The sequence below is a fragment of the Colius striatus genome, chromosome 18 (assembly GCF_028858725.1).
Source record: "Colius striatus isolate bColStr4 chromosome 18, bColStr4.1.hap1, whole genome shotgun sequence".
Classification (NCBI taxonomy): domain Eukaryota; kingdom Metazoa; phylum Chordata; class Aves; order Coliiformes; family Coliidae; genus Colius; species Colius striatus.
Window position 1 is genome coordinate 6,808,506 of NC_084776.1, and position 25,100 is coordinate 6,833,605.

General features: G+C 51.3%; 1 protein-coding gene across 1 annotated transcript; it reads left to right on the forward strand.

Annotated features, from left to right (window-relative positions):
- The first annotated feature begins 1,313 nt into the window (after positions 1 to 1,313).
- On the forward strand, positions 1,314 to 22,227 carry CDR2L (cerebellar degeneration related protein 2 like). The gene is made up of 5 exons (XM_062010745.1): positions 1,314 to 1,749; positions 14,712 to 14,824; positions 16,118 to 16,266; positions 17,202 to 17,366; positions 19,528 to 22,227. The coding sequence occupies exons 1-5, from the start codon at positions 1,671 to 1,673 to the stop codon at positions 20,411 to 20,413; spliced, it is 1,392 nt and encodes a 463-aa protein (XP_061866729.1). The 5' UTR covers positions 1,314 to 1,670; the 3' UTR covers positions 20,414 to 22,227.
- The last annotated feature ends 2,873 nt before the right edge of the window (positions 22,228 to 25,100 follow it).

Sequence of the window (25,100 nt, forward strand, 5' to 3'; positions counted from 1 at the left end):
GCGACTCCCCGCGCGGGAACGCGCACAGCGCCCCCTGCAGGCCTCGCGCAGCGCCGCGCCCGCCCGCGCGCTCCCGCCCGGCCCCTCAGGCGCCTCAGCTGCCGCCCGCTCCAGCCACACAGCGCACGGCCCCCGGGGCCTCCCGCCTCCTCCCGCCGCTTCACCTCCCCATCGCTGGCCCTCTGCTCACACACCCCAAGGCCTGGCGCTGCTGACACCGACCTTCCCGGGCCCTTGGAGGGTCACCAGCATTGCCCACAGAGCTGCATGTGGTGCTCGCCTCACCTGGCCAGTCTAGGGGCATCCTCAGGGTGTGGGATGTTCTCCTTGCAAACAGATGGAATCCTTCAGTCACACTTCCAGAACCAATATTAGGCAGTAGAAAATGTGAATTCCCTCTTCTCAAGGAAGTTCACACAATCTCATAAGCAAAACACTAACTGGTGCAACAGAATCAGAGAATCACTGAGGTTGGAAAAGACCTTTAAGATCATCAGGTCCAACTGTTTAACCCATCACTTCCACTGATGTCTCCCAGCACCATGTCTACATGGCTTTTGAATATCTCCAGGGGTAGGAACTCCTCCACTTCCCAGGGCACCCTGTGCCAACGCTGGACAACCCTTTCAGTGAATAAATTTTTCCTGATACTCAATCTAAACCTCCCCTGGCACAACTTGATGCCAGTTCCTCATGCCCTGTTGCTGGTTACTTGGGAGAAGAGATCCCCACTGCCTCAGCCACAACCTCCTCTCAGGGAGCTGCAAAAAGCAAGAACGTCTCTTCTCAGCCCCTTTTTCTCCAGGCTGACCACCCCCAGTGCCCTCAGCTGCTCCTCATCAGACTTGTGCTCCAGACCCTTCAGCAGCTTTGTTGCTCATCTCTGGACACATTCCAGCATCTCAATGTCCCTCTTGTGGTGAAGGGCCCAAAGCTGAACACGTTATTCGAGGTGCAGCCTCAGCTGTGCTGGGTATAGGGTGACAATCTCTGCCCTGGTCCTGCTGGCCGTACTTTCTGACACAAGCCAGGATTCCTCGGGACTTGTCCACACTGTGTTTGTAGACCATTGCTGGCTCACACTCAGGCTGCTGTAGACCAACACCTTCAGGTCTTTTCCCATTACTCAGCTTTCCTGCCTCCTTGCACCTCAGCTCTCCCTCACCTTGCCCACTCCACAGCCCGCTGTCCGCGGCTGGGCTGGGCGGAGAGGAGGAGGAGGAGAAGGAGGAGGCCTCGCCTCCCCCTTCCCTGGAGCCGGGTTTCCTTGCAGCATTTCCATGCTAGAGGTCTCCACCGAGCTGCGGAGAGAGGATCTGCCAGGCTGCGCCGGGCCCTCTTCCTTCCTTTGTGCATCCCCCAGCCCCGTGCAAGCCCTGTGTCCTCCCCGCCCCGTCCCGCTTCATCCCCCGCAGAGCCTCCGCCGAGCCTGGAGGCAGGACCAAGCCTCCTTCCCGGGCAGGCAGAGCCGGGGCAGCGGCGAGGCACCGGCTGCCACGTCGTGTCACCTCCCCCTTCCCCCGGCCCGGCCGAGGCACCGAGGCCGCATCCCCGCCCGCATCCCCGCACCATCCCCGCACCATCCCCGCACCATCCCCGCTCCCCATCAGCGGCAGCGGCGGGGAAGCCTTCGGCGGATGCTGCGCGTCTCCCCGGGCCGCTGGTGCTAAATGCTGAGCGCCGACAGGATGGAGGAGTTTCAGAGCGAGGAAGAGGAGCCCTGGTACGACCAGCAAGACCTGGAGCAGGGTAAGGACGGGGACACCCCGCCAGCTGCCAGGGATGGCAGGCCAGGGGATGTGGGGGCAGGAAAGAGGGCAGATTCCGGGTAAGGAAGGGCGGGATACCTTCTCTCCAGTCTCATATTTGCTTGGCCAAGCCAGTCCCAGCGGCGGCACCTCAGTGGAAATCTCAGCTCTGCAAACCGCAGTCCTGGCTGTGGAAAGTTTAAACCCAATGAACAGAGGCAGAGAAGGCAGAGCTGTCCCGAGTACTGGGGAAGGAAAAAAATTGGTACGTTACATCTGCGAAGAAGCAGGTTCCCAGACAACTTGCTGCAAGCAGAATCGAGCCTGGGTAGTTATGACATTGCTTTCATCTCAGGGCAGCTGCAGGTAGTGTTAGCAGGCACACTAGTGAGAAATTAATACATCAGAAAGAATATATTGCCAGGCTGAGGATGCTGAAAGGGTCTTTCAAAAAGCTTTTGCTGTCCAAGCTCAAATGCAAAGGGATCTTCAGCTTCTGAGTCACCTAATTACTTGTGGAAATTTTTCCAATCAGCCATAAAAGCAGGAGAAATTGGGAAGGAGAAAATAAAATAATCCAAGCCAAGTTTCAAGCAGCAAAGATAGGCTTGTTAGAGGATAAAGATTCACTTGTGAAGTTTGTTGTGAAGTAACTGTGCCTGTGTTTGCACTAGTTCCATGTCATGTTCATCCAGAGGCTGGACAGTTGGTAGCTGGGGGTGTTTGGGGCTTCCTTTAAAATTTTGTTTGGCTTATCTTAATATTTTCAGTCAATACACAGTAAGTAAACAACTGGAAGAAGTCCTGTTTCAGGCCAGCAACCCGGGAGTGAATTGAACTGATTTGTCAATGCATAGGGAAGATCATTCCTACCTAAACCCAGTACCCCTCTGACACGTAGCACTGGAGGTACAGCCCAGTTGTACACTTCTGTGGCCAGCTGACTGTCAGCAGGGACGTGTGGCCCAGCTGCAGTGCCTCTGCCCACCGTTATGTCATGATGTAAAGTTTACACAACTTCAGCTGCAGGGCAGAGGCCCAGCAAGGAATGATAACCAGCTCCCCAGGGATTGCTGCAGCTGGTTTTTCACTCCGGTTTCTCAGTTAACAGGAAGTATTGATGGCCAGATCCTGGGCCTGGTTCTTGGAAATGGAACACTCAAATGAAGCCAGGGCAGAGCAGAGAGATGGAGCTGTCAGCTGAACAAACAGTGCAGCCTTTGAACGCTCAGAATTTCACATTTCTGGGTGACGTCTTCCCAGGGCTCACAAGGGGCCTGGGCACAAATCCCAGGGCAGGATGCAGGCTGAGGAAGAGCAGGACTACAAACAAACACAGGGAGTGTTGAACAATGTGGAACCGATTGATTTTTATCCCAACATTGTCCCTGGTGTCAGGTTCATGAGTCAGCATTGGCACTGTACAACTGGCTCACAACAATAAAATCACCTTCTTGCTGCCAGGTTCTCAGCTCTGACCTGGAAGCTTAAATGCAGAATCACTGCCTGCAGATGATGGATTGATGCTAGGGACAGTCTTCACCTTTGAGCACATACAGGACTGGAGGAAAACCACAGACCCAAAACAAAGCCCAGCTGTAGGGTTTACAGCCTGCTGTATGAATGAGGGCTGCACAGGCTTGCACAAACTCAGAAGGAGTGATGGAGAAAGCTTTAACTGTAACCAGCCAACTGGAAAGGTCTCACAGGGTAATTACAACCGTAATTAATTTGCATGATGCACAAAGCATCATGAAGGACAGTGCTAGACTTTGTCCACATACACCACGCCTTCCCATTACAGCTGTAGGCATACCCAGAGGTCTTTGGTGACAGCACAGCCATGAGGCTGTTGGTTTAGAAATGGAGGGTGGAAGTAGAGTGCAAGACATCCAGCGCAGCAGCGTGATCAGCACCAGCATTACTGAGAGGATTGACCTGCCAACAGCCCAGGGTTGCACAGAAGCCCACACCTGGCAGAGGACAAAAGCAGAGGCTTAAAGACTGATCTAATCCTTGGGAGCACAGGGTGAGGGAAATAAGACAGAACCTAAGCCAGGAGAGCAGAGAAGGTTCTTTCCTGAACCAGTTGGTTGTTGGGCCTTTATCGTCATATCACAGCATCATCAAATATTTATTACATTTACATCCAAAACTGTTTGCTAAGCAACAGATGGCTTAACTGGGAGCTCTGTGATGACTATGTTAATTAACCATTTTAGCACCACAGAGGAAACAGTGCCTCCAGCTCCACACAGAATCTCAAGGTCTGCAAGGGACCTCGAAAGCTCATCCAGTGCAACCCCCCTGCCAGAGCAGGGCCACCTAGAGTAGGGCACACAGGAACTCATCCAGCTGGGTTTGGAATGTCTCCAGAAAAGGAGACTCCACAGCCCATCTGGGCAGCTGTTTAACTCTCCTGCTGTGAACTTTCCTCCCCATCCTTCCCAGAGCTTTGCCTTGCTGAAGTAACTAATTTTTCAAGAAAATAAAACACAATCACTCTTCCCCCCCACCCACCCACCCAAAAGTGCCCACAGTGACTGACTGCAGCCACCACATGCCTTGGAGGCAGCAAGATCTGGTCCCCAACCTCAAAGCCCTCCACCCTTGTTCAAATGATGCTGGTGTCTTCAGATTCCTTTACCTGTTTCCTAGCATCTCGTAAGCCTGTGTGGTTCAAGGCACTGTACTTAGAATTGTACTGAGTCTCTGCTTCTGTATGCTAAGGCACAATGAATATGTACCTTAGTACATAGAAGTAGAGATTTAAATCCCAGCCAGGATAGTTGGGAATATTTGTAGTGTCCCCTGAGGTATTTCATTCTTATGATGTTCCCTCTGTGAAGGTTTTCTGGTTTGAAGAAAGTGGCAAAAATGGAGTTCCAAGGTGTTGGCAGTGTGGCCTTGCTTACTGCCAGGCTTTCTAAGCATGAATAGATGTCAGTGTTGCTTTGGTTCAAGCACAGCCTCACCTTCCATGGACTGGAGAATCTGTGCCTCTAAGCATGAGAACCAGGATGCAGTGATGGTGGGTCTTTTTCCAGCCCTTGGGAACTGATGGTGCAGCTACAGTTGCATCATACCCCATGCGCAAGGTGTACGTGCAGCCAGACCCCAAGAGAATGAATGAGCTAAAATTAGAGAGCCTGAGCTGGGGGTAAGTGGGGACACCTTTTCTGTTCTGTTCTCTGCCAGCCACTTCCAGCCTTCATCTCCCCTGCAGCAATCTCCCACGACAAGTCCTCCTCACACTCACCCCGCTGCATTCCCTGATTGTCCCAGCCTCCCTGTCTCCCTGCCAGCATCCAGGTCTAAGCCAAAGAGCAGAGTGCAGCCCAAGAGGAGAGCTCTCAAAGCCACTCTTGTCATCTCTGGAGTCTAAATACAGCCTAAGTGCTGGGGCGATTCCTGTCATGTAAACAAGCCTCTCACCTCTCTGAGTTAGCCAGCAGGACCAGGGGGAGTACAAGAACTAGCACAGCATCTCATTGCCACTGTGAGACTGATAAACCTCTCCTGGGCAGCTATAGGAACTTGTGGGCCAAACCATCTGCAGGCTTAGGACTTTATGGCTGTAACCTCTAAAGGTCTCCAGATTTAAGGATCTTATTTTAATTCCTCCTCCCCCTGCCAGGTATCTGATTGCTTGCATGCTAAGAAGGAAAATGACACAAGGTGCTGAGTTTGCACCACTCTGAACTCATCCCTGTGCAAAGACACAGGGTCACCAGAGCTCCAGTGATGGGCTCCTTGGAGTGAACCCATTAGCTAGCACCTGCCAGCTATCTACATCACTCAGCTTATGTGGGTTGTCATTCACACCAGCTTGCCCAAAGGATTCCCCTGCACTGGGGAGCAAGTGGTACCCCAAATCCTGTCCCTCGGGATGTGGTTATCCCAGCAGTGCAGCTCAGGGATGAGCCACGCAGCTTGCCTGTCCTCCAGGAGCACAGTGGTGAACTCACTGCCCTTCCTCCCCAGCCACAAGCCAGAAGGACAGTTTTACCTGCAGTAGCTGAGCCACTGCCTTATTTAGCAGTGCAGTAGCTTATGGAGGTGGAAAGTTTTCAATAAGTAATTGCTGAGCTGCTTGGGAATGACAAGAGGGACCAGAAGTCACAGGAGACAGGGAAATAAGTTGACAGTGAGGTGAGTCTGAGGAAGGGATGAAAACCTCCAAATATGGGGAGGGTAAAAAAAAGAATATACATAGCTGTATTTTCTTAGAATAAAAATTCCCCTGTTATTTGAAAGCAGCAAGAAAATGGGGCATAAGAGAGCTCCCACACAGCAACTGCCAGGATCTCCCCCCTGAAATTCCTTCCTACAGCTGCTGAACCCCAGGCACATACTTCCAGCTGTGGGAGGGAGCAGAATGAGAGGAACTGCTGGAAAGAAGAGGCAAAGGGGGAAAAAACTAAATCTGAGTTTTCTCCCACCCTGAAACAATCAGCTAACAATGGCATTTCTCCTTGGCAAGGATTTATGGTCTGAGTCCTGAAGGCCATTCCCCCACAGCAGCCCTCAGCCTGAAGGGTGGGAGACACTCTGCACGCAGGGGCTGTCCCCTCACCCAGCACTTCCCAGTCCTTTCTTTCCTCCTGTACCAGCCAGTGCTGGCTAGTGCCAGGGCAGATGCACTGACCCCATGTGACAGTCAGGAACTACTTAGAGCTGTGACAGCACCAGGGTCCCATCCTGCTCCTGCTAAACACAGTGCCAGCACCCAGGCTATGCAGGGCTCACTCCTACACACACTCCCTCTCCTCTGCTAAAAGGCCTTTCCCAAAGCAGCACAGTGGCATATCCTCACCTCACCCAACTAATACATCCATGTGCTCACACCAAACACAGCATTAGGGCTTCCAAAGCTTCTACTTAACATACTGAAAAACACATATGTGGGCCAAGAATTTAGGAAAATATCTCCAAAACAAAACATCCTGGAGGAATGAGACCAGATGTTACACAACTGCCAGTCTGTGCTCAGCTGGGAATTCTGAAGTAACTTTATGTTAGAGTTTTCTCTTTGGCTGTTGTAGGGTTTTCTTTTCCCCCATGCATGTTTAACAAACAGTTGCAAACCTTCTTTCCAAAAGGTGACAGTTTTTTTAATGGCTTAAACAGCCTGTTCTGCAGCCTTCTGGGAAGTCACTCTAATTTGTCCTGTGTGCAAGGCAGCTACCCTGGCACTGCTCAGTTAACTTGTCTCCTCCCTGAAGAATCTGGTCCTTTGAGTGTGTAGCATCCAGGTCCACGCTGACCTCTTTGATTCCACAGCTGCAGCGATGGCAGCATGCCCTCCTCCAAGTTTTCTTGGCCCACAAGCAAGTGTTGAGTCCTGGGAAAGCACACTGGACTGGGAGGTGGTAGCTGGGCACTGGTCTCTGCAGGAGGAGGCAGAGCAAGCAGCAGCATATCATTCCCCCAAGATTCAGTCCTTGAGGCAGAGCTGTTTTGGGAACACTGATTTTGGTGTTGGGCTCCTGAAAGAGGCATTGTCCTACATCCTGCTCTAGGACTAGTGATGGACACAAATAACACCATCTGGAGAACTCATCAAGGATTCCATCACCCCTTTCCCTGGCAAACTCAGGCTGGAAGGTTATGGCACTGTGTTCCTCCTGCATAGCTCTACAAATGCTACTCCTCACTCACCTGAGGTCAGGACCTCTTCCCACATGGGCAGCATCACCAGGTGGGCAGCTGAGCTGTGTGTGAGCTGTGGCATCTTTGGGTGTTTTAAAAGCAATGTGGGCAGCAGGTTGAGGGATGGTCTCCTCCCCCTCTACACTGCCCTGGTGAGGCCTCATCTGGAGTCCTGTGTCCATTTCTGGGCTCCCCAGTTCAAGAGAGACAGGGAACTGCTGGAGAGAGGCCAGTGAAGCGTTACAAAGATGAGGAGACCAGAGCATCTTTCATATGAGGAAAGGCTGCAGGACCTGGGGCTGTTCAGCCTGGAGAAGGCTGAGGGAGGACCTTATCAGTGCTTATAAATACCTAAAGGACAGGTGTCAGGAAGATGAGGCCAGTTTTTTTTTCCTGTAGTGTCCAGTGTCAGGACAAGGGGTAATGGGCAAAATCTGGAACACAAACAGTTCCACTTAAACACAGGGAGAACTTGTTTGGTGCTGAGGTGAGGGAGCCCTGGCCCAGGCTGCCCAGGGAGGGTGTGGAGGCTCCTTCTTGAGAGGTTTCCAAACCCACCTGGACACGTTCCTGTGCCCCCTGAGCAAGGGGAACCTGCTTTAGCAGGGGCTTGGGCTGGATGAGTTCTGCAGGGCCCTTCCAACCTCCACCATTCTGTGATTCTATGGTTCTGTGATACATGGAAAGTAGCAGACAGGAGTAACCAGCAGCCACAGTGCTGGTGGCGGTCCTGGTGGCTATTGCAAGTGGTAGTTGTACTGAAATGTGGCTGCTGCTAAGAGATCAAACCACTTGGGATCAGTAGTCCCACCTGCCTGGCCCCAGCAAGGGCAGCCAAGCTGGCTGGCAGTGGCTCTGGGTGGGAGCACAAGCAGGGCTGGAGAGCTGACATGGTGTGGCAGCCCTGTGCTGTGGGCACTGTGCCCTGTCCCATGAGCACACAGACCTGTCCTTTGCTTCTGCCTGGGGATCTGCACGTGTACAGCACTGTGCTGCAGCAGCAGCCACCAACATACACAGTCTCCTTGTTGTCAATCCTTGTCCATCCTGGGTCAGGTACAACCTCCTGCCCCCAAAACACAACAGGGAGATGAGGTTTCTTCGTGGCAGCAATCCACATGGCTGTGTCTTTAGCTTTAAAAGAGTAAAAGCCTCTCTTCACGGTTCTCTGCATCCCAACATAATTAATTAGTTGGAGCTTTGCTGCCTGGAGGAGTGCACGCAGGAAAGCACTGGCTGCCTTTCTCCCTCCCCTTGCTTCTCCTCCCCAGCAACCTCACTCATATGTATTTACTTAGGACACTTTTTGATCCAGGTGCACTGCCAGAGCTTCCGAGCCACCAGCCACTGAGCTCTTTGAAACCATTTTAGCCTACAAGGCAAACACAGGTTGTTTAGATAAGAGAACTGCAGGGAAAGACACAGCTGGGGCTCCAGCCATGATCTAATAACATACCCCAAGTTCTGGTGCTCTAACAGCTTGGCAAAACACTCATGGGTTGCTGAGGGCACAAGGACGGGACTGCTGGGCATTACATACAACTTGTAAGCAAAAGTAACCATCCAAAAAAATACAGAAGGCAGGGAAGGGAAAAGGAAGGGCTGAGAAGTCTGGAGGGCTTTCCTGCAGCACACCACAGTATAAACAGGGCACCCCTGAGCCCTTTTGTCAGGCTCTTCCACTCCTTGCTGGTGCCTCTCTTGCTCGGGGGATTAGAGGTGGCATGGAGGCAGCTGCTCTCATTGCACTGCTTGCCTCGACCCCCTGCAAAGCACCTCTCTCTCTGCCACCACCTGAGCTTTACCACGACCAGGAATGCTTGCAAAGCCAAAGGCAGCCCAGGGCTGTGCAAGAGTTTACACAAGAGAAAGGAAAAGGAAGGAAAAAAGCAAGCAGGAAATCCAGCTGATCTCATCAGGCTGACAGAAATGCCTGTGTGCCCAACACCAGCAAAGAGTATTTGGGCAGCAGAGTCTGAATGATGGCAGTGTGAAAGGGATGGAGAACTCATACCTCTGCAGTAACACTGAAAGCTCTGCCTGGCCACAGGAAACACTGTCATCTGTGGAATGGGCATGTTGAAAAGGCTTTTCCAGGTTGTTTACAAGATGCTGTCAGATGGCATTTGTTTCTCTGCACCCCAGCAAGTTCCATTGCAAAGGCTTATAAGGGCTAAGTACATAGATTGCTTCCATCACCTGGTATAGAGCAGCAAGTGATATACCAAAGCTGATCTTCATTGTAATGTAGCCAGACAGCATAATCCCTTGCAACTAAGAAGAGAAATAAATGAGTAGCAAAGTAGCTCTACCCTGGGGTAAACCAACATAGGATCATTTGTTTAGATTTTGAAAGGAATAATTGCACCTACCCTTGACTGTAAGTACCCATGTGTAATGGAGCAGACAGCTAATGCAATTAAATTAAACATCAACAGCATTAAACATCATTTCTTAACTCTCAACCTACCCCATCCATCAGCCAACAAGCAAAAGAACTTCCTCCAGAGACCTCCACACCAGAGCTCTGCTACCAGCTCCTCAGCGGGTGAATTTGCTCTCTGCAGCTCCTTCTCTCAGGAGCAGCCCTTCCCAAGAGCCAGCCCCAGCCCTTCAGGAAGGGACAAGTAATTCCTTATTAGATGTTTAGCTAAAAAGAACCTGCAAAAACATGCTCCACAAACACCTGCTTTTTAGCTTTATGAGCCAAAAGACTTCTGAGCCTGCCTGTCTTGCATGACAGGGAGAAGGTTCAGTTATTGAAAGGTGAGAAGCAAAGGACAACATCCCTCACCTGGACTCAGAGCACTGAACATGATCTCTCAGAGCTGAAACAAAGCTCAGGTGGCCAAGAAGGCCAGTGGCATCCTGGTTTGTATTAGAAGTAGTGTGGCCAGCAGTGCCAAGAATGTACAGGAAGCCCCTGTACTTGGTGCTGGCAAGGCTGCACATTAGTGCTGTGCTCAATTATAGGCCACTCACTACAAGAAAGACAATGAGGGGCTGGAGTGTGTCCAGAGATGGGCACCAGAGCTGGGGAAGGAGCTGGAGCACAAGTGTGATGGGGAGTGGCTGAGGGAATGGGGGTGTTGAGCCTGGAGAAGAGGAGGCTGAGGGAGACATGAGCCCTCTCTGACACTCCCTGACAGGAGGCTGCAGGGAGCTAGGGGTCAGTCTCTGCTCCCCAGTAATGAATAACAGGACAAGAAGAAATGGGCTAAAGTTGCCCCAGGGGAGGTTGAGGTTGGAGCTGAGGCAGAACTGTTTCCCTGAGAGGGGTGTCAGCCCCTGTGCCAGGCTGCCCAGGGAGCTGGGGGAGTGCCCAGCCCTGGAGGGATCCCAAGGCTGTGGAGCTGAGGGTCGTGGGTCAGTGGTGGGCTGGGCAGGGGGAGGTGAGGGGAGGGCTGGGACTCCAGGAGCTTAAAGGGCTTTTCTAAGCAAAACTATTTAGTGATACATGTGAATCCTGGGACCATCTGAAGAGCTACCAGATCACCATTATGTTAAGAGCAGCTGACACCTCCCCTGCTCAACACCAGGCTTGCACTTTCCCAAAGCCACAACCAAAGAAGTGCAGGGGAGGAACCTTCAGAGAACAGGCTGCAGCAAATGCTGCTCTGCCCAAACAGATGCAGGTCAGCACTGGGAAGTCAGAAATGGCTCCAAACCCATGTGTGCTTTACTGAAAGCTGCTGCAAAGGCTGAGGCAGCCAGGAAGTGCTTGGCTCTGTGGCAGCTCCATGCAGCACACATGTGCCTGGGCCAGGATTGTTTTGAGATGCTGCAGCAGGGTAACATCCTGCACTTTATTCCCCAGCCTCTTTTATCCAAAGACAACGTCCTGCAGCTTTGGGATCAGGATTTTTTTGAAGGCTGCCAGCAGAATTAGGCTGGGCTGCCAGTGATCTTTGCAGCTTCAGGCCAGCTGCCTCTTAGATGTGCTGCCCAGCCATGCTCCTGCTCCCTTCACACCATATGGCCTCTCTTCTCTTCCCCTCCCTCCTTGCTCAGGCGCCTTTCCCATGGAAGCTTGCAGGAAATGCAGCCTCAGTCCCTCCCTCTGCTTTGCTCTGTAGGCACAGCTCTTTGTTTGGGGACGCAGGGTATCTCCTTGCCTGGTGTTAATTAGAATGGTCACACCAGCACTGGTGGTACTGAGAGCCTGAGGGCATCATGCTGGTGCTGCCCAGGACAGTTTACATCTGCAGTCCTCTCCCAAACATGATTTGGGCAAGCCCTAGGCCCCCATGTTTTAAATGGAATGTTGTCTGTTTAACGTGGTGCCTTCAGCACTGGCACATGGAGCGGCCACGCAGCACAGCCGCTCCTCACCACTTCATTTCTCCTTCTGCCTCCAGAGGGGAGGGGGAGGGGAGGCATCAGCATATCTGCTAAATTAGGGCAAGTCATACAGCACTGGCTGGCTGATCTGGTAGTGGAAAAGCAAAGAGGAATACAAAAAACAATGTGGAGAATCCACACTACTGGAGAACCCCCAGATTCCTAAAGAGCTCTTTTTCCCTCACAAACAACTTACTGAAATTTCACACTCAGGTTTCCATCCAGGGAGAGAAGTTGTGTGCTCTCCCAGCCCTTGTAGAGCCACAGTTAGTGCAAAAATCAAGAGGAATCTGGTCTAAAGACAACATCAAAGCGCTTCCACACAGCATCCTCCCCCTCTGCACGGCCCCACAGCCTAGGACAGACCAACAGGTGGGGAAGAGGACTGTGGTGTAAGGCGGAGGGATGAGACAGCATTGCTGAGGATGCTTGGGCTGGCTGGCAGGCAGACAGTGAGTGAATGTGTATGTGACGATGGCTGAGGCAGTTAAAAGACAGTAAACGACTCAATTCCCCCATGTCCTTCAAATCTGGAGTCTCCCAGGCCCTTATGCTCAAAATGGAAACGAAGAATCAATTTCCTCCTCGGAGCTCAGCCCCATTCTTTCCTCTTTCCCACTTGTCCCCAAACGCTGCCCATTTCCCCCATTAAATTATTGCTGACAGAGCCCTTTAAATTACAATGCAGGATCTTGCACTGCCTAATCCACTTAACTCAACCCCAGCTGATTAAATTGGATGCCATATGGTGGGAGAGGACTGGGATAATCCACAGGGACAGGGACACACTCAGCTCATTACCTGGAGCGCCGCACAGAGCCCTGTAAGGGATGCAATTTGGGAGGTGCTGCTCTCCAGCAGGCTCTGGAAAGGTGACTGTGCCATTAAATACAGCCCCAAGCAGCTCAAAAGCACAAATTGTCCTCCATCTCTGCTAGCATCTGGCTGTTTCCCTGTCCCCAGCTGGTGTAGCAAACACTCGGCCTCCCAACGGCACTTTGGAAACCGGGAAAATTTGGTGCTTGGGGAAAAAATGAAATAGGTGGAAGAGGTCAATCTGTGGGGAAATGTGCCAATATCTTGATTGCACTGATAGCTGTGATTGCAGCCCTCAGACCAGGTCACTGGGCAATGATGACAATGATAATTAAAAGGGCCATAGCCTAGAATAACACCCTGCAGTGCCAGCCGCAGCTGGAGGCACGTTGCTGCAGCACAGAGGAGATCTGAGGACACACAGAGCAGCTGGTGGCTGGCCCATGGCTGGGGAGCCACGCAGAAAGAACCACGGCCATCAGCCACACTAAAACTATGGCAGTGCTTCCCACAGGCCAGCATTGTCCCTCAGGAAAGCCCCATCCCAAGCCCTGGCAGCACTCCTCCCAGCCAGCATGCCTGCCCAAGGCTGGCAGAAGCCTCATTTTGGGGTGTACCATTCAAAGTGGGAGAGATGAGTGATATGCCCAGTCTCAGAATAGATCCTAGACACCTCGTTTCTCTTTCTTCTTGGCTTACTGACCAAGTATCCCTCTTTCTCAATCAACCTGACAGCTAAATTAACCACTGGGAGAAAGTGTAGCCACTTGCAGCTCTTTGCAAAACACATCACTAGCTGCAGACTAGAGACAAGCATCACCATGGGCTGAGGAAATGCCAGAGCAGGAGACCCAAGTCCCCTCACACACTGCAGGATTGCCACTCCTTAATCATCTAATGCTGCATGATAACCGTACTAGAGAAAGAGCAACAACACTCATCAAGACCTGTTTCCTTGCCTTTTTGAAGGTTTAAGGTCAGCTTTTCAGTCTGCCACTGTAAGAGCTAGAAACTCACCTCTAAAAGCTCCAGGAAAAAGTAGAAACCCAGATGATTCTAGGAGGTCAGGCTTTAAGAAAACAGCCAATTTCTGTGAAAGCAAAAGGATGTTGTCAAAGCCAGCTGTGCCAGCCCAGCCCCACAAACAGCAGCACCTGAGGTGCTCAGGCTTTAACCAACACAGGACTCACGGCACTGGGGCCTTGTTTCTTTACCCAGCAGGCAACAAACTCAGTATTTTAAGCCAACCACACTGTCACCATGTGATTTTTCCCTGCATTTCTACTTAAAACGATTTCAGTGGCTTCCTAGTGGCATTTAGAGGTGGCAGAGAGCAAAGACAAAGTGGTGTGGCCTGACCCTGGAGCTGCCGCCGGCCCCCTCAGGCCACGTGTGGTTTTATTGCTCATGTCAGTCTGTTAGTGGGTGATGGATGGAGGCTGACAGGGAAGGCAAGGCACTCCCTTCATTAGGAATAATAATATCCTTCACACAGCATCCCCAAGGCCCCACGGGATTTTACCAACCCTCGCTCTCATTCTGATGGATGCTGAGTCCCCCCACAGGTCTCGGCCACAGGGGACGGAGGTGCAGAGCACATGCCACAGCCAAGCCTCACAGCCTGATCCTGGCTCTGCAGAGTGCAGTGCAGGTGCAGAAGGGTTATGCAATCAGAATAGCATCTCTGTTACATGAGAGAAGGCTGTGAGCCCTGAGCCTGTTCAGCCTGAAGATGAGTAGACTGAGGGGGGACCTTATCGATGCTGATAAATCCCTAAAGGGTGAGTATTGAGAAGATAGTCAGTCTTTTTTCTGTGGTGCCCAGAGACAGCACAAGGGCTAATGGACATAAGCTGGAACACAAAAAGTTCCCCTGGAACACAAGGAAAAACCTGTTTGGTGTTGAGGTGAGGGAGCCCTGGCCCAGGCTGAGCAGGAAGGGTGTGGAGGCTCCTTCTCAGGAGGTTTCAAACCTGCCTGGACGTGTTCCTGTGCCCCCTGCTCGAGGGGAACCCATGTGTCCCATAAGCATGCATCCATATCAAAACTTGCCAAAACAAACCAGTGCCCTGCAAGCTGTGGCACTGTGAGACCCCACAGCATCCACCCACAGAGCCACAGGAACTGCAGCAGCTCTGTCCCATCTGCTTTCAGACTTGCATTTGGCTGCGGAGCTGGGCAAGACGCTGCTGGAGCGCAACAAAGAGCTGGAGGACTCCCTGCAGCAGATGTATGCCACCAACGAGGAGCAAGTGCAGGAAATCGAGGTAGGGACACGGTCGGGCCCAGGGCAGGGACGGGAGCTGCTCAGCCACTGCTGTCCCCTCAGGGTGCTGGTGGGCAAGGGATGCTCCCAGCACTGCCAGCAGCTCAGGTGCCAGCAGAGAGGCAGGGATGCGCTCTGGGGATGGGAGTTAAAGCCCAGCCCAGTCCTGGAGAGGATCCCCTTTCCCCACCAACTGGGATTTTCTCACATCCCCATTCCCTACCCAGATGTGGACACCAGATTTGGGCACCAGGATGTATCTGGGGCACGTTTGGCCCTTCCCTGCCCATCCACCAGCCTTCACACTCATTTCTCTTTGCTCTGCTGCAGCTTTCCCTCGAGTCCAGTCATTCATAATCACGTTTGTTCCCAGCTGGCCCCTTGGTACCCCCATAACACAGTCCCCTTTGTTAGAGGCATAAAATAGCTCTTTCTCCAAGAGCTACAGTCTAAATCACTATTTCAAGCATCCTTTGAGGTCAGGGCAGAATTTCTAAGAGCCCACAGAACTGAGCTTAGAGGCTTAAACCTGCTGTGCCGGGAGGGTTTTCATCCACTGGAAAACTTCTAGGGATCTGTGAGTTCAAAAAGATTGGAAACCCTCTGATTTAAAAAGACACAGGGCAGAGGAGAGCTGCAAGTTCACAGGAGCAGCATGTGATGGCTGTAGGGATCTGACAGCTGGTGCCCAAAGAAACTGGTGGATGGATTTAGCTGCTCCCCTTAGCAGCCCTTTGGGAGTGTGTCCAGCGCAGGACTTGGGATGTGGCCCTAGCTTAGGGTGAGCTCTTGGGTAGATGCCCCTCTCCCAGGATAAAATCCTTCAATGACAGACTCACAGAGGAGTCTTTGAACACCCAGAAGCTGCAAGTTTCCTCACATTTCACAGACTCGAGCGTTTTAGCCTGAATTCCCAAGGAAACAACAGCTTCTGCAATCGATCTGTCAGACAATCCAGTAACCAACCAGTTTCAATCAGCTTTGGTGAAGGGTCATGGTCCCAGGGATATCAACTTTCTTTGGGTACTGGGAATGAAAAAGCAGCTGAATAGAGAGAGATTGAGGTTAGTGCCCTTCACAGAGGGCAGGGGAAGTTCAATTGTGTTTTAGACACCAAACTCTTTACAGTGGACAGGGGGTTTGAATATTTCAGCTGTGGAAGAGGCTTCAACCAGGCAGAAGGTCAATCAGCCACAAAACACATTATCAGAGGAAGGAAAGGCTGTAGGAATCTCTGCCTGTGAAACAACCTGGATTGTGGATGTGGAGTGTTTGTTTCACTGTTTTCTTGCAGTACCTGACCAAGCAGCTAGAGATGCTGCGGCAGATGAACGAACAGCATGCCAAAGTCTATGAGCAGCTGGACCTGACAGCACGGGACCTGGAGCTGGCTAACCAGAAGCTCGTGCTGGAAAGCAAGACATCCCAACAGAAGATACAGTGGTAAGGTTTCCCCTCCTCCCACCACAGCAATTCTGTAACTCAAGAGACCTTCATCTCGCCTTTCCCCTGCCCCAAAGTTCTGTCTGTGCTATTTGAGCCATTCTCTTATCAGTCACGTTTTGCAGCTATTTACAACAAAAGCTCACTGCACCAATGGGGGTTAGTGGAGGTCAGCCACGGCACAGGCACCCCTGGGACAAGGGCTGGATAAAGGAGTGTCTGAAGCTGCCAGGAGAGAGGCACAGCAACCTCTCCTCAGATGTGTTTCCTTGAAGAAGAGGCACATAATTATATCAGGGAGATCCCCAGCACGCAGGCAGCACAAACACTAGGCACAGATCCAGCATCTAATGAAACCCTGGCTAGTCCATGCTGAAACACCACTTTATCAATAGTATTTCTTTCCTAAAACAAGCCCATGATCAAGGTCATCCATGGAAACAACAGACTAAGCCATGTCCTTGCAACGCAGCATCTTTGGCAACCAGCTGCAGGGAGGGAGTTTCAGAGCAGAGTGTTTTACAAACTGCATTCACAGCCAGAACAAAACTAAATCTCTGCCCAGTCTCTCTGTGTTTATCTCTACAAGATAAACACAAGGAATAGAGTAAACAGCTCACCTGCTTGCTTCTAGCAAAAAGATATTCCAGGATTGTGCTTGTGTCCCAGAGGTGACTGTTGCAGCCAAGTGATTTGTGGGCAGATGGAATCCCTTGCTGTTGCTTGGGTCCCCCATCCTTTCCTACAAACACCCCCATTCAAGAGCAATCCTGCAAAGACCAACCACTGCCATGACAAGAAAGTGCTGCTGTGCTCCCAGGGTACACGCTGGAAACTGGAAGCAGTTTCTGTAGACTGGCTTTCTCTGTAGGGAAAAAAACACCAAGCACCTGTAGTTCCTGACTCCTCATCTGTGCTCCCTCCTCTCTCTGCAGCTTGACAGAAACAATTGAGGGGCTGCAGAACCAAGTGGAGGAGCTGCAGAAGCAGGTGGAGGAGATGAGGAGCTTGGAGCAGCTCCGCATTCGGCGGGAGAAGAGGGAGCGGCGCCGGACCATCCACACCTTCCCCTGCCTTAAGGAGCTGTGCTCCAGCCCCAGGTATGGAGCCTCGCCTTTAGCAGCCTCTCCAACCTTCTCCTCTGCCTGTGAACAGGGGATGTGGTGGGTTATCCCCTCTGGGGATGCAAAAAAGCCCACACACGCCCCTACAGAGATCCAGACTCACAGAATGGTGGCGGTTGGAAGGGACCTCTAGAGCATATCCAGCTCAACCTCCTGTTAAAGCAGATTCCCCTCGATCAGGAGGCACAAGAATGTGTCCAGGAAGGTTTAAAAACCTCCAGAGAAGGAGACTCCACACCCTCCCTGAGCAGCCTGGGCCAGGGCTCCCTCACCTGAATAGTAAAGAAGTTTTTCCTTGTATTTAAGTGGAATTTACTGTGTTGCAGCATTTGCCCATTACCCCTTGTCCTGTCACTGGACACTACAGAAAAAAATCCTGGCCCCATCCTCTTGACGCTAACCCTCTATTATAAGCATGAAAGCATTAATAAGGTCCTTCCTGACTCTTCTCCAGGCTGAACAGCCCCAGGTCCCACAGCCTTTCCTCATAAGAAAGATGTTCCAGTCCCCTGAGCATCTTGGTAGCCCTCACTGGACTCTCACCAGTAGTTCCCTGTCTCTCTCGAACTGGGGAGCCCAGAATTGGACACAGGACTCCAGATGAGGCCTCACCAGGGCAGAGTAGAGGGGGAGGAGAATCTCCCTTGACCTATTGCCCACACTGCTGTGAATCACCTCTTAATGTACCCCAGGATGCCATTGGCCTTCTTGCCCACGAAGGCACATTGCTGGCTCATGGTTAGTTTATTATCTGCCAGCACTCCCTGGTCTCTCTCTGCAGAGCTGCTCTTCAGCAGGTCACCCCCAGCTTGTGCTGGTGCATGGGGTTGTTCCTCCTGAGGTGCAGGACTCTGCACTTGCTCTTGTTGCTCCTCATGAGGTTCCTCTCTGCCCAACTCTCAGTGAGATCTGACTGAATGGCAGCACAGCCTTCCAGTGAATCAGTTGGTTGTCTCAATTTCATGTCATTGAGATGGTGCATTTTGTGTGACTCAGCACATCCAGAAGCACCAGTCACACATCAAGATATGCCACAGGCTGCCAAGTGCTGCACAAACAGCCTCAGCACTATTGCACACTTGATCCTCCTTAAAGCCTAGCCACTGTGTTAATTCAGTGACCTCGTGAGGGCATTTCTTGCTCAGCTTTGTCTACGATAGAGGCTTCTTTAAATAGATAAGCAATCGATAAACTTTGATACTGAAAGTATCCTCTGCCAGAGGATACAACCAAAGACACTTTTACTGCAATGGCAACAGGGGTGTTTATGAGGCCACAACCTAACCCCCAGCAAAATCCACTTAATGTCTCTGTGGTTCTTTCCCCCCGATCCCACTCACCCCTCAGTGCCTCAGGACCTCAGCTTGGCTTGCAGCTCTGCAGTTGCCTCTGAAGGTCAGGCTGCCCTTCAGTAACTTGGAAATCTGTTCACTCCCCCCTGCACCAGTCATGCCTCCCAGGGGAAGCCACAGTGCTTGCTCTTTTCCAATCTGTTCTAACCAGAAAGGATGCCATGAGCACTTCACTGAGGAGGAAAATGTCATTTCCCAACAGCAATGTGAGGGAAGAGGCAATGAAGGAGGGGCAACTCTGTCAAAAGCCTCTGTCTGCCTCCCTTGCTGTAGAAATCTTCTCCTACTCCATCTGGAGCACCTCCCAGACATGGGACAGCAGAGCCTGTGCTTCTGCTTTTTGGCTGTGTGGGGTCTGGGGTTGTTAGCAGGTACAGCAAATAGCTGATGAACTCCAGCAGGAACAACTCAAAGCCTTCTACTTTCAGCTCTTCAACTGGCAACACTTGAGACTTCATCCTTGCTTCACAGCACTGTTGGCAGCTTTGTCATTAACCAGATGAGTCCTTCATCCTTTAGGGTTTCATTTCCCTCCTGCCATTCATCACTGCTACCAAATAAGAGTGCAGGTTTTCTGGGTCAGAGCCTGGCCCCTGTGTCCAAAGCAGTCACAGCCACACCTGTGCTCTCCTGGCTAAGGGGAGGAGGCAAATCTCACTCACGAGCTCAGGTCACCTCCTTCCTGAGCACCGGTAGGATTACTTACACCATGATAAGATACAACCCGAGACCCTCGTGGACCATCATTTGGTCAGATCCTCTCAAGGCTCTTTCTTCCCTTTCAGGTATGAGGATGCATTCCAGGTCCACAGCAATTCCACAGAGTTCAACCAGAAGCCACTGGAGAGGGAGAACGAGCGTCTCCAAGCCATGGTGAACTCCCTGAGGTCCCAAGTGAACCAGGAGAAGCAGCGGAAGGAGAGGGTGGAGCGGGAGTACACCTCCGTTATTCAGGAGTATTCGGACCTCGAGCAGCGCGTGTGTGAGATGGAGAACTGCAAACTGCGCATCAAGGAGCTGGAGGCAGAGCTCCTGGAGCTACAACAGATGAAACAAGTCAAGAAGTATCTGCTCAGCAGAGAAGACAACTTATCCGAGGCCCTCCTCGAGCCGCTGAATAACGCCCCAGAAGCGGACTACATCGACCTGTCCGAGGAGGAGGGAGGCAAAAGCCACGGGCCGTCCATGACGCCTTCCCCAAACCACCCTGTCCGGAAGAGCTGCAGCGACACAGCCCTCAACGCCATCGTCACCAAGGACGCCGTGAGCCGGCACGAGGGCAACTACACGCTGCACGCCAACAACGTGCGCAAGCGGGGCATGTCCATCCTGCGGGAGGTGGACGAGCAGTACCACGCGCTGCTGGAGAAGTACGAGGAGCTCCTGAGCAAGTGCCGCCAGCACAAGGACAGCGTGCGCCACGCCGGCGTCCAGACCTCCCGGCCCATCTCCAGAGACAGCTCCTTCAGGGACTTCCGAGGGGAAGGGCATGAGTTGGAAGAGAGGAAGAGCATGGAGAAGACCATCAGCAAACACGTGGAGGCAGTGGACAAGCGGCTGGAGCAGAGCCAGCCCGAGTACAAGGCTCTTTTTAAGGAGATCTTCTCTCGCATCCAGAAAACGAAAGCGGACATCAACGCCACAAAGGTGAAAAACAAGAGCAGCAAATGAGCTCTGCCTCTCCCCAACTCCCACGTGCAATCAGCAACAGCCAAGTCTTCTCCTCAGCCCCAGGACACGCCACGTGGCCACACTGCTTTGAAGGTTCGAGAGGTCTACAAGCGAGAAAACGTCACGGAGACTCAACTCCCTTTATCTTTTTTAAGCTTGGGCTCCGGACAGCTGGTTGGGACAATTGTACATTGTAGTTAGAGGGTTTCAGAAACTGTGTGAGGGATGTCTGCATGAGCTGCTGCTGCCGCCAGACACCGCAACAGCAACAGAAACCGCACCGCAGAATGAAAAGCGAGCACCTCCTTCCACCCGTTTCAGCTTGTCTTACAGCCCGGCTATCTGCAAGCAAAAGCCTGGATGTCCTCCAGCATCCTGCCTCAGCTGGAGCACGGTGTTTCACAGGAAGATGAAAAGCCATCAGAACTTCAGGGGCAGCCCAGTCCTCCACTTTGGTTTTCTGGCTAAGAACCTACGCTTGTAGCCCAGAGACTTCTCCACCTTCCCCTTCCCCAAAGGGCAGTATGTTCTTGCTACTGAAGCCATTCTCCTACCAGTCAGGTTTTTCAGCTATTTACAATGCAAGCTCATTGCAACTGGAAAAACTTGAAGAGAAACATAAAACTGATTGTTCTGTCCTCATCAGCATCGCTTAGTATTTCAGTCCATACTCTCCAGACTCTGTAGGCATATGGGATTTACACCTGCCCCAGTATTTCAGTCCAGGTGAAGCACTGGGCCTGGTGGGAACTTCATGATCAGGGCTTTCCCATAAGCTCGACAAGAAGTGCTATTACAGTATCAGAGACCTGCTTCCATGCACCAGCCCTCTGTCCTGTGCTCTTCAAGAGGTTCGTGCTGCCCCGTCGTAGCCTGAAACACAGCTTGCATGGGCTTGCAAAACTGACTGCCATGAAAGCACCCGCCAGCGTCAGGAGCTCTGGCCCTGGCAGTAGCACTGCTCACACATTGCCCCACACTTGTGCTCCAGACATCTCCCCAGTAAAGAGGATGGGTTTCAGATTTTGGCTGAGATACTGTCTCCAAAAGTTACCACCTTCCATGTTCCAGTTCACTTCCCAGCACTGAAATCCCCTCACTTTGCTTCCACAGACATGCAAACACGCAGCCAAAAGGCCACTGCAGTCTCAGGAATCACCAGTTTCCATCTTTCATGAACTAGATGTTGACCTTGTGTGGTCAGACACGTGTTTTGGGCACAGAAGCAGCATTTCATTACAGCTTCAGCCAACACCCTGAGCCACAAAGGTCAAGCAGTTCAGTGTAAGCTACCTATTCTGTACCTGCCTGGAGAAACTTCAGGCCAGATTTGGATTCTGTTTTCACCAGCTTACATCCCAAAACCTTGGGAAAATGGTTGGGATCTTTGCAACATTGAGATCAATAAGTGAGACTGTGGCTTTGGAGGGGGAAGACTGTTAAAATGTGATTGTTCTCCGAGTCTAGGGCCTTGATGTTAAGAGGAGCCACCTTTCTTTCACTCACCATGGAATTAATGCCAAAATACTCTGGTTTATGAAGCTGAGTACCAGGGAGGTAAGTTGACAGGAGTATGATGCCCAAGCCACCCCTGCTCCCGAGGTCTCCTCCTCAAACCACCCACCACCGCCTGCTCGGCTTTGCCACGCGCTGCATTTTCAGGTGCCCCGTGGCCCCACACCTGAGATAAACTCAGAGCCCTACACACCACTGTGGCTACCAGCTCTGTAACAGTATGGACAACCTTCTTGCCTTATTTATTTATAATGGAAAGCAGTTGTCTAATAAAATAAAAACCAATAAAAACAACCAACAATGGCAACAGGAGCAGCATCGTGGGTTTTTCTCAGAGCCTTCAGCACCCTGTCGGTTCGATGGCTGGAGCAGGGGATAGCTGAAGCAATGCTGGCTTTGAGTCAGTTAATCTTTACTTTGCAGTCATCTGGTTGCTGCAGAGGTGTGGGAAGTGGATTGCCTTCCCTTCCTATTCCAAACAATGCCACTGATGTGAATCGGCGCCACAGTTAAGTGGGCAGCAGATTAAACAGCTGCATTTTCAGCTGCTTTATTCTCTTAATAAAGAGAACCCCAGACTGGTATTCTCAAAGCTGGTATTTTCTTTACAGCTCTTTTTTCACTTTTAAAAACAGAAGAAGAGTTATTTCCTCATTTTTTCCTGTACAATTTGGGTCAAGAAAATGCTTCAGGCTCCTTTGCAGGGTGCACAGAGACTATGCCAAACTACTGCTGCATTATTTATATAACATACATTTTATGCACTTGGACTACCAACATTTGCCAGATGATAAAAAAACCCTTCTTTTGTCAGCTCTGAAGGCTCTGTAAAACTGCACCATTCCTAAGCTTGCAATTCAAATGCTATTTTTGGGTTGCTCTTTCTTGAAACCCACAAATGACTGCTGTAAGTAACACTGGATTAGTATTTGGCTTCACAAAGGAACAGCTGCTGTAGAGCAGCAGTTTGTTCACCAAAGTGCTGAGGGCAATTTTCTTTTTCTGCATCCAAAATTATTAGTGGCCACATCTACACATCCTGATGACTCCATGAGTCAGAGTCACTTGATTCTTTTTTTCCTTAAGTGAGGCTTTCAGCCATCAAAGGAGGAAGGGGGGGCGGGGAGGGGAAAGAAGCATCTTCTGGCCTTTTATCCCACCTTCTATCTAAACTTTTCAAATTGCTCTGGAAACACCAAGGAAAGCTGCACAGCTCCATTAAGAGGTAAGAAGAGTGTTTTAGCAACCACACTGCTCACCACAGAAACGGGTCTCACAGACAGCAGCAGCTATTTAATAGCACAGCCCCACAGTTCATGACAGAAAGAAATGCTGCATGCAATTAAAGGGAAAAGCAGGATATCAGAAGAAACGAAGATTCATTTCAGAATCTGGCAAAAGCAATGTCCCCATCCAGCTCCCATCATTAAGATCAGTAAGGGCACAGCTTGTCAAGAATCCAGTTTGATGCAGATGACATTTAGACCAGTGCATTTCCATCAGATCCAGTCTGGCTTCTTCCTACCACCACTGATTAACCCTTTGGAGAAGCCCCCATCGTTACAAATAGAGATGGACTGCTTGAAGCACAAATTCAAAGGTTTTACACCGCTCCAACTCTCAAAGGGATAAAGATTTCCTCATTTGGCAGTCTGGCCTCTTACAAGGAGCTGAGACCTTCTGGAAGGTCTCTCAGTCCCATCTTGCTCCTACACTAACAGCTTGTGCCCTCACACAAGGAGTGACCAGCTGCTTGCACACCTCAGCTTTTGCATCACTTTTCAGGGATGGCTCCTTATAGCTCTTGCTCACTGGTGCCCCTCGAACCAGCATCAGTACTGAAGTAGTTTGTTTCTCCAGCTTCAGTGTCAAAAGCTCATCTCTCCTGGGGTCATGCCAAAGCAAGACCTTGTCACCCCATGCCCTGCCTGCCAGGAAAGGCTGTTTCAAATCATCCAAGAGATCATTCTGCTTTTCACTAGGGCTCTTTGGACATCTGCACCCATCAGTGTAGTATGGGACTGAAGCAAAACCAGAGAAATGTCCTTTTAGATGGGTCTGGCTTCAACTGTGTGACCTTCAAGCTCCTTCCCCAGCCCCTGTGTGCACCACACAATGACACTGTGCTTGGCCTGTGTTACCAGCACAATAACAACACTGACATGTTTGACAGCAGTTGGCAAAATGAGTCATCCTGCTTTGGACATTTTAACCATCCCTCTGGCTACAAATCACAAACCTTTACTCTGTTAAAGATTAAGGTCACCAGATGGCATGGTTTGTCTCTGACAGTTCTGGGGTTTTTTTTCCTTAAAGCGTTACATTTTCAGCTGAGTTTGGATGGGGGAAGAACCCCAGGACACAGAGAATCGATTAAAACAAAGTGTGGAGCTTCCCATGGCCCCTGAGCACTGCTCAGCTGCAGTCAGGGCAGAGTGACCCTCAATGTCCAGGACTTGCTCCTTTCCTAAGGACTGACTTTCCTGATTTTGCACTGATTATCTAGGTGGGACTCAGCTCAGATCCTCAATCGCACGCTGACGTCATATCAGCTTTGAAACACCCATTTTGACTTCACCCAGAGTTTCAAAGAAAAGGTAGTCATCTCCTGTCAAAACACCAGAGTAAATGACATCCCCATCCCTGCCTGTGCATCTTCCTACTGCCAGAAATAGCAATCCCTGCCCCTCGTGAATGCACACCCTCCCCATCAAACCATCCTGACAGCCCAACAGGAGCAAAGGCGGGAGGACTGACACAAGTGCTTCACTGCCCTACATCCCCCATCCCTCACAGACCTGGAAACACATATGTGTTGCTGTAGCAACGTTCAAAAGAGACATTTCACACATATGTATGTATAAATAACTTTTAGCACTCTCGAGCAGAGTGGTGGTGACCTCAGGTGCCAAAGACAGACAGTACATTGCAAACGTGGCATGTATCCTCACTATTACACCCATCCACCACTGCTGAGGTGTGGGGTGTAGGTGGGAGCACACTGTCCCCCGCTGCTGTCTGCACGAGCGGTTGGGACCAGCCCCTGGCGCCCACCCCAAGGCCTCTCACACCCCACACCACGCCCCACATGGCGGCTGCACCCCAGCACCCTCGTCGCAGCCATCCCAACACCTCCGCTGCAAGGCCGGCCTCAGCCTGCACACACCCTCCA

What these genes read in the sequence shown, in the direction of transcription:
- CDR2L (XM_062010745.1), top strand. Translation starts at nt 1,671, where the DNA reads ATGCTGAGCGCCGACAGGATGGAGGAGTTTCAGAGCGAGGAAGAGGAG. An exon ending in CCAGCAAGACCTGGAGCAGG is followed by an intron (nt 1,750 to 14,711) that starts GTAAGGACGGGG and finishes ATCTGCTTTCAG; the next exon opens with ACTTGCATTTGGCTGCGGAG. An exon ending in AGCAAGTGCAGGAAATCGAG is followed by an intron (nt 14,825 to 16,117) that starts GTAGGGACACGG and finishes GTTTTCTTGCAG; the next exon opens with TACCTGACCAAGCAGCTAGA.